This window comes from Odontomachus brunneus, unplaced genomic scaffold (genome assembly GCF_010583005.1).
Source record: "Odontomachus brunneus isolate Ranch 3 - 2012 unplaced genomic scaffold, Obru_v1 Obru_scaffold_086, whole genome shotgun sequence".
NCBI lineage: Eukaryota > Metazoa > Arthropoda > Insecta > Hymenoptera > Formicidae > Odontomachus > Odontomachus brunneus.
Window position 1 is genome coordinate 705,120 of NW_022639536.1, and position 9,551 is coordinate 714,670.

General features: G+C 36.1%; 1 protein-coding gene and 1 pseudogene across 4 annotated transcripts in view; both read left to right on the plus strand.

The window, feature by feature from the left end:
• Positions 1–259: 259 nt before the first annotated feature.
• Positions 260–9,551, plus strand: part of LOC116847954 — a 31,918-nt gene continuing 22,626 nt past the window's right edge. For 3 of the 4 annotated variants that reach the window (XR_004378861.1, XM_032823590.1, XM_032823589.1), the window contains exon 1: positions 260–914. Coding sequence is in view for 3 of the 4 variants with exons in the window: in XM_032823590.1 (XP_032679481.1) it covers positions 495–914 (420 nt within the window). In the remaining variant the exon portion in view is untranslated. Of the gene's footprint in view, positions 915–1,753; positions 2,982–9,551 lie in introns of those variants that run through there. The other variant, XM_032823591.1, reaches the window with a different exon arrangement.
• On the plus strand, positions 7,999–9,456 carry LOC116847956 (annotated as a pseudogene).

The window sequence follows — 9,551 nt, forward strand, 5'->3', positions numbered from 1 at the left end:
CCAAACTTTTTCGATGGAGGGAGGTTTACTTTTAACAAAGTCCCATCGACCACCAAAGATTCTCGATCGTTGACCTCTTGCGCTACGCAACGGGCGCATAAGCGCTATCTGTAAATCTCTTCCTTACAAACTCCACCACTATTTATCGCATCGCGCCACTTCCGGCGTAACACACACACGCGCACGCATACTGACAAACGCGAGCGCACCCCAGCTCCCGCAAAAATCGAAGGGGGAACAGCTGGTCAGGTTCCCGAACGACGTTCCCGACAACGTTCCCGAGCCTCGTTTCTGACGTTACTATGAGCGTGTAAACTCTCTCCTTCTTTCTTTTTATCAGTCAAGAACGAGAAAGATGAAGTGAGAGAAGAGAGTGTAGAGGGCCGACGGTAATTTCTACGGAAGATTGGTTGCATAGTGGCGATGCCACGGCGATATACGTCGTCTACTTGTTGTCGTCGACGTGCTGTGTCGTGATAGTAGTAGTAGTGGTGATGGTGGTGGTAGTAGTAGGTGATCGTAGCGGTAGTAGTGCAAGGGTGGCGCACATTGGGGTGATACCACGCAGGAGTGTATCTCCCTCGTGCAAAAACGAAGAGGAGCGAGAAGGACAACGCGTACGCGTATACGTGCAGGCAAGAGGGCGACAAGACAAGCGAGTAGAGGTTGTGAAGGGCAGAAGAAGCGAGAAGATGAGAGAGAGAGAAAGGGAACAGGCACGGTCGCACATGCGCCAGCGCTCGGCATCGACCCGATGTCTAGGCAACACCTGGCAGCACCCCACGTGCCGCGTTAGGGTGGCACCAGCGCCACCCCGCGCTGCACGTCGCGCGTGCGATCCATCCCGGTATCGAATATCCCACTGGCCTCCCCCCGACTGTGTTCCGTCTACTGACCCACGCCAACGGAGAGAGGTACGTCTTTCGTTCCTCGCTTTCTGAATTCTCTTGCGCCTGATACACGCGCCACGAATGCCCGGCGCCGCGACGACGGAATTCCTTTTTCGGGACGGAGGTAGCTCGGGGTGGTGCGCGCGGTTGGAATTTCGATACGTGCGCGCGAAGTGGGCCCGTCGCGGCGCGGACGATTCAGGAAGGCTCCGCGGTATGCCGATGTGCAATGCCAATATTACATGCATCGTGTGACACAATCCTGTTGAGCGCGCTCGATCGACGAATTTCCCCTGCGTCGTGACCAATTCTGCTGCGGGACACTCTGTGGAGGAAGCATCGAGAATCGCTCGCCCTCACGTCAACGTGCACGGTAAACTCGTTCTATGATGAGCGTAATATCGGACTTATTGCTATGTAATATATGCATCGTGGCGTAGTTGGGTCGCGAATGGCTCGTCTGTTTGTACGATCAAAACCACGATTCGACAGCGGACGCAGATGTTTTATTTTCGGTCGACGGTCTCACTGAGCGTCGCAGGAAAAATACGAATATTTCAACATTCCATTATTTACAACTCGATTTCACGTGCCTCTCATGAAAATAGAGCGAATGATAATTATCAAAAAATGTTTAATTCGCCGTTCAAGTGGATTTTTATATTATACTAGGTAATCGCGTATATAATATAATCTTGCGTATGATTATGGAGGTAACGAGGTCGAATAAAAACGCGATCTTCGTATTAAGTCTCGTACTTTCAACTTGTCGCACGCTCGCCGTTCCCGATCTTGCGACGTACAACCGCGTGGTGCAGAGGGTGTTTTCCGTTCACGCTGACGATTTCCGTACGAATACGCAGAGATTCATACGGCGCCACGCGGATTGCGGGTGGAAGCTAGTTTAACTGCAGAAGCAAACGGGAGAAGTGTAGAGAGGGAGGGTAAACGAGCCGAGGAATGCGACGCGTTCTTATTTCCCGGAGAATGAAAGCGGAGTGCTGGCTGTCGCCGTTTCGTACTACGGTCTACACCCCCATCCTGCGCCCCGTGGAATTTAGTCACCCCTTGTCTCTCCCGCCCGCTAGACGCTGCTCCGTCGACACGGTTGGACGGGAAGGAACCTGGATATTTGCACTTGATAGAGAGAATTGGAAATTTCTGCCGCGAATAATATTTGCTAATTGGAATGTCCTCGTGGAGAGAAATAGAAAGATATTATACAGGGTGACCTAAAACTTTTACGTAGATACGTAGACAAGTAAAGTAACGGTGCCAATTATGGGTCGAATCACAATTTCGGGTCAAACTTGGTTTACTAAATATTGATACTAGCGCTATTTTTTAGTTATCGTTTAAAATAACTAAAAAAATAATTTTACAATAATATTAGTGAAATGAAATTCTTGAATCTCATAATATGCAAGCGCGGTTTTATTTTTAAAAGTTATCTAATATTTAAAAAATGATAAAATAAAGACCGGAAGACATTCATTTGACGTTAATACCAACCGATAAAAATAGAAATATGAAATATACTTGTTATTTTATTTGATAAATGATCAGTCTCATTTAAACTAAATTGCAAATAGATATGCGTTATGTTAAAATAAATAATAAATATAGTAGTAAATGTATATGTTATGAGGTTATTTTAAAATCTGATGCTATATAATGTATCATGTATGTGATGTTGCTATATTCCTCTTCCCTCCGTCCCTCTCCCCCTCATTCACATATATTGTCGATTTCACGAATATTCTCATCGGAAAATCTAAAATTTTTCTCAATCCGATGATATGTATTTATGTGATATTTTATTAAAATATATATTTAAATGTCCATTTTATTATTACGATAATTTTTTAAACTTTTGTCTTATATGTCAAATTAGAAAAAGTTTGTTGTACGATAAAGCTTACACGATTACTTGTACGATTCTGCTTACACAATACAAATTTACAATAAAATATATTGGAAACGATACAGTAAAAGTTATTAAAATTTCTGCGTGTTATTAGTTCGATTATTTTAGTATCAAGTATATAGGTTTACTTTTTAGTATAGGTAATAGGTGTGTATATATATATAGTAAAGGGTTATATATATTATTTACTTTGTCAAACGAATTAGAACTTAATGTATACAAAAAAAAAAATATATATATATATATTATAATACAAACACGGAAAATGTTTTTTAATATTCTTTAGTATTTTTACGAATATATACTAAAATTATATATTCACAAATATTGTTAATACGAAAAAAATAAGAATATTTTCTTAATATTATAATATTTAAGGAAAAAGAATATTTCAGAATATCATTTTCAGTAAACACGATGACCTTAAATGACACATTCATCACTAGTAAAGAAAAAAATATTACTTTTTTTTTATGTAGATACAACTATATTTTATTATTCTATGTTTTATGTAAATACAACTATAATTGTACAGTACATCTGTAAGTACATCTGTATCATGTTGTTTTTATGTATTTTAACATATATATGTTTTGCGTTAAGAACGAAAAAATAATTGAAATTCTATAAACACTGAAGAGAAACAAAGACATTCCATTTAATATATTACCAATCAGATTTTTTACATAAAATTTTAATTTAGATTAACCGATTCATATAGTAATTAATTTGAAGAATTATTATACGAACCAATACTATAATAAAAATTCATGAATGTGTCATTTAAGGTCATCATGTTTACTGAAAATGATATTCTGAAATATTTTTTTTCCTTAAATATTATAATATTAAGAAAATATTCTTATTTTTTATATATTTCAATTATCTCAACTTACTACTGTAATTTATCTAGATTGATAAGTTATTTATCTAAATAAATAAATAAATTAGAAAATAAATTTATATTTTTTTTAACACAAGTATAGATAAAAAAGAGATTTTTATTCACCTAAAAATTTTTTTATTTTAGATAAACCATAAGTTTTAAATAGGTTAAAGTAGATTTACATTATTTCTCTATAGAACAAATTGTTTTATTTTTTAATTTATTTAATTTTTACGTATGTACGTATTTTTACGTAATAAGGAAAAGACATTATACTTAAGCCATTTTGACACATAAGGAAGTTATACAAAGATATAGTTTTATAATATATAGCAATCATACTATATTCATATTTTTTTCTTTTTCTCTAACGTATTTTTTTATTGATAACAAATATTAAAACTGTATTCTTGAGGAAATAAAGGTAATTGAAAAATCTACATTCTCCCTATATAAAATTTTAAGCAATTGAATTGATATTTTGTCCGAATATTAACAATAGATAATTTTGGCTCAATTTAATTAATATTTATATATTTGCATATTCATAATTTTTATTATAATATTGGTTCGTATAATAATTCTTCAAATTAATTACTATATAAATCGGTTAATCTAAATTAAAATTTTGTGTAGAAAATCTGATTTGTAATATATTAAATGGAATATCTTTGTTTCTCTTCAGTATTTAGAGAATTTCAATTATTTTTTCGTTCTTAGCACAAAACATATATATGTTAAAATACCTAAAAACAACATGATTCCCGAATTGTCGTGCAAAATATATTGGTATAGTTTGTTAAGTACAAAATAAAAATGGATTATTTATGTTTAAACAAATTCATGTTTGATCGCAAATGTTTAGAACTTTCAATATATGACACTATCAGACATGCATGACATTGTCTATACTACATATTTTACATATTTGTAATTCTTCACTTAATAGTTATCTTATTAGATAATAGATATGGAATTTTAGATATAGATATGGATATCAAATAAACGGTCGATTATTTTTTTTATTAAATATTAAATGAATTATGCTACTATGTATCATTCAGATGTAAGTATCAGATAATATATTTTATATTTAGAGCACTAACGTTTTCATAATTTTTTTTAATTTAAAATCAGTTAATTTAAGGTCGAATAACTTTATTTTAAAACAATGTTGTTTATATTAATATTAACAGTTCCTTTTAATATTCGATCAAAAAATGTATGTAAACAAATGAAAGTTATCCTAAACGTAAATTATAATTAGAGGAATTTTACTTTACTTGGAATAATTTCGATTTATAGCTCTTATTTCGAATTCGTGAAGACTATATAACTAAATTAATCGAAACTTTTCTTAGTCGTTGTACATACGTTGTACATCTAATGCTATTTATTACCTGAAATAATGTGATCTTCTTGACAATGTAACGTCAGGTACAGATTTGACATAATTCGAACTTAACTCTTTGGGAAGCCGCGTTTATCTCGAGTGCACAGCGATACAAAATTAGCATCGCAATGCGAACTCCTCTATTAAACTGAAGAATGGATTTCCTTCGTTGAATTATTTTATAATCTCTTTATCTTGCACGTAATCCCGCGCGACAGCCTTCTCGTTATCGCGATATTATTATTTTGCTAAAATCTTGCTGCGGGATGGGCTTCAAACGAAAAGCCATCAACGATAATCTATTACCAAACGGCGCACCCACAAAGAGCAGATAAGCCTTTATCATTTATATAGTTACTCGCCTCACTCGCCTCACTCGCCTCGCGACACCGGTTACACGAAATCGTTATTAATTATTCCAGCTTATCGTAAAGTATCGGGGTCACACCGAGGCACCTGAATTATTTCTACCGACGTAAGCTCGCTCGGTCACGTAGAAAGGATATTTACCCTAAATCTTCATAGCACAATGGAGCGTGTTAACGGCAATCGCCCGCGTTTCTCCCGTGTCGTTCGATGATACAACGCTTTCGTGTGAAACTATCATAGTTATATAACTACAAATTCTTGAAGACACTGTGACTATATATAGCATCTTGCTAGACTCTCGGATCTAATAGGGTATTTTTTGAATACTTAAAATACTAGTATTTTAGGAGTTGATTTTTAAAAATATTATGGAGAAAAGTTTGTATGAAGTATGATTATGAAAAAAGTTTGTATGAACATATGGTCTCTCAGAGACGCCTCGCCACGTCTCGTTTTAGAGATACAGTGTTTTAACAATTTTATACGAAATAAATAGAATATCAAAAAAGAACTAGCAAGAAATACATTCGTTTACCAGTACTATATCACACCTGAAGAAAACGTGCCTAGTTGGAAATAAAAAATAAAATTTAGAATGAATTGCTCATTCTGCACAAAATCAGATGTATTAAAATATTGAAACGCAAATAATTCCTAAACTAATGGCTATATCTGAATCTATCAAGAGTACTTCTTGTAAATAATTAATAAAATACTAACAAACTTCAAGTTTGAAAATGGATTTTTTATTTACTATTAAAGAAAAATGAACGATTAAAGAAGGACGAATTTGATTTATTTGATTTATACAAATTGATTTATTTGTAACACTCTGTATTTTTCTCTTTTTCTTTTCCTTTTTCTCAAGATCCCTGAGGCCATATGTTTGTATTAACTTTTCTGTATAAAATATGTTTAACATTTTTGAAACAACATTTTTGAAACAACATTTTTGAAATTGCCTCGGTCATAAGGATTGAACAATGCTTAATAAACATTCTGTATATGTGATTAAGATTAACATTTTCGGGACGAAACGCTTTTTTCGACATTTTATTAATAAACGTTATAATATCATGATTATTCGCTCTTACTGAAAATGTTTACTTTTAGATATTTGAATATTGTTGATATATATATGTTGAATTATTCAGTCATGATGATCTCGAATAAAGGTATACTATATAAAATAAAATATCAAACATTTAATTTTTAACGTTTTATAATGCATCATGGCATAAAAGAACACGGAAAATATTAATCTTTCCGATTGTCGTTAAGGTTTCTTGCCGTGGAATTTTTGATTGATAACGTCAGAAACGACAAAACACATATCCAAAATTCTGATGAAATACGCTGAAATAAAAGAACATATTCATGAAGTGATCAATTGAGTAAAATACCTTGAAAATTCTTTCATTCTAACAATCAATAAATAACCGGAAAATTAATGTGATATATAACTTTTATCATTGTTGCGTTAATTTGGCGGTTATTTATTGATAGTAAGAGTAAAAGAAATTTTTTGGAATATTTTATAAACATGCTTAATCAATGTGCTCAAACAAGTATCATCTTATGAACATATCCTTTAATTTCGACGTATTCCACAAAAATTTCGTATATGATTTCTTGCTTCTGACGTCATTAATCAAAATTGTCGCAGAGAGGATACAGGAGTCTTAATGAGTCTATATCATATATGATACATGGAGAGAGAATGCGACAACAAACGACCGAAAGAGCGAAAGAGAGTCGCTCTCCCACTTGCTACTGAGTTAACATTAAGCAAGATGTATGCGTGCGACGAATAATTTACGAGGCACGGTCGGCACCGATTTAGATTCCGATTCGGCCACTCGCTCCACGGGGGTACAACGAGCCTGGACGAGAGATTGTGCAACGTCGGGAATGAAATTAGCCCACCCACGTAGGCGATACGAATCGCACCAACGACACGCCACTCGCTCGTGTCTCGTAATCTCTTTGAGATATCTGAAAGGTCGTCGATGTGGAAGACCGAATCGCTCCAGGCGTTATAAAGAGAGCGCTCAGTAACGAGATATAAACTTTGATATTTCGCTTCCCGTGTGCGCCCCAGCCGCCCCAATCGGGGCTACGCAAATATTTTGATTTCGGGGCTGGCGTTCTCGTTGGGGAAATTTCTCTACGCGGCAACCGTAGTGGCTCTCTCGTTCTTCATCGTTAGGAAGATCGGCTGAATAGAAACGCGCCCTTTCCAATTACGGTTGTTTAACCTTTCGTCGAGTTATTGAATGGACGTACAATGAAGGGCTCACATATTATGTATCGAAATTTCATATCGCTATTTCTCGCGCGCGCGCGGGAGGGAGAGAGATGGAGCGGCATTTATCCTCGTTCTGACCTTTCGCGATAATCCATTATCGATTTCAGGCTAAATCTGTATCGGAAGGTTGTGATACAAAATCGTCATTGTGTTATTTATACTATAATTATAATGAATGTTTAGATCTCATTTGAGTTATCGCTATTTATTTATTCTTTCCAGAAAAGAAGATAGTCACTAATGTAGTGCACGTTTTTTTGGGATTTCTTCGATTTAGTCTCGAAATTCAATATAGCTTCGTGCAATGGAATTAGGGTTGTATTGAAACGCCGTTGAAACCCAATTGCGTATCCGATTGTTATCGCGTTGACATCGCACTTGTCGGTTAACTTGCATCCACAGGTAGTTGATTTCGTTGCCTGGATTTTGTCGGTTTCACACAACTGCGTTGGATCGTACCCGGTGTTCAAATACAACAACGGCAGAGACTTCGAGTTTTGGCTCGTAAGTCGCGCTGCACATAATTTATTCAAACGAGTACTCTCAAGCGACTACGATTGTATTCTTATACAGTCTGTCAAGTAAGAGCGTGTGCTAGTTAATTTGTAGAAAAAATTATTTAATACAATTTTCAAATATATGGATACCTTGTACTCGATCCGAACAAAGATGCAATTACAGTCTGTCAACTAAGAGCGTGTGCGACATAACTAGGAGTCGGTAAAAGGTATCGTTCTAATTCTTTCGTGAGTGGATAGAGGGAACTTTTGCTCTTCATGCATTGTCAAGAAAGAAACGCCATGAGTGCCGCGTATGCGTCGCGCTACGAGGCTGTGTTCCTCTGTTCCCACCGAACCCGAAAGGTCCGAAAATGTTTCATGCAGCGGCTGCTAAATACATGGAAAAGTCGAAATCATTCGTGAATGCGTTCAGCGATACAAAGAGACGAAAACTGTCGATGACTTGTCTGAACGTGGCTCGATAGGCAAAGTGTCCCCTAAAGCCAATAAAATGATAGTAAACTTGTTTTCGCGGAATCCTGGTTTAACATTGCGTCAAGGAGCAAAATTGAAGCAGAAAGGTTTAGATATAACATACAAAACTATCCGAACCCATCTCTGTGCTCATGATATCAAATGGCGCAGTACAGTAAAAAAACCGTTGTTAGGTGAAAAGCACGTGACGAAACGACTCGCTTGGGCGAAGGACAATATTAACCGAGATTGGAGCAATGTAATTTTTACGGACGAAGCTTCTGTTTGGGAATATGTTATTGTTCCACGAACCTAGTCAACTTCCACCAACAGATTGGTACAGAGGACCGTTAAACACCCAGTAAAGGTGTATCTTTGGGGCTGCTTTTTAAAACTGGGTTTCGGAACTTTGCATCTGTTTACTTACAATCTGAATGCTCGAACTATTCAAAAAATCTTTATTACCGACTGCCGAACGTTGGTTCATCAAAAACAATGAGAACTGGATCCTGCAGAAAGACAACGATCCCAAACACCGCAGCAAGCTTTGTATCGAGTGGAAGGCATCTTTACACTTGATTGGCCGTCGCAGTCGCCCGACGCAAACCCAATCGAGAATGTATGGACATACATCAAGCACAAGATTCGTGGAAGAAAAGTATTCACTTTGAAGCAGTTAACTCGAGAAATTCGTCGCATTTGGAGGTCCTTGCCGCATGAATACGCCGTCAACTTGATTGAAAGCATGCTTTGAAGATGCCAGGTAATTATCGACGTCGATGGTGACTGGACGCATTATTAATA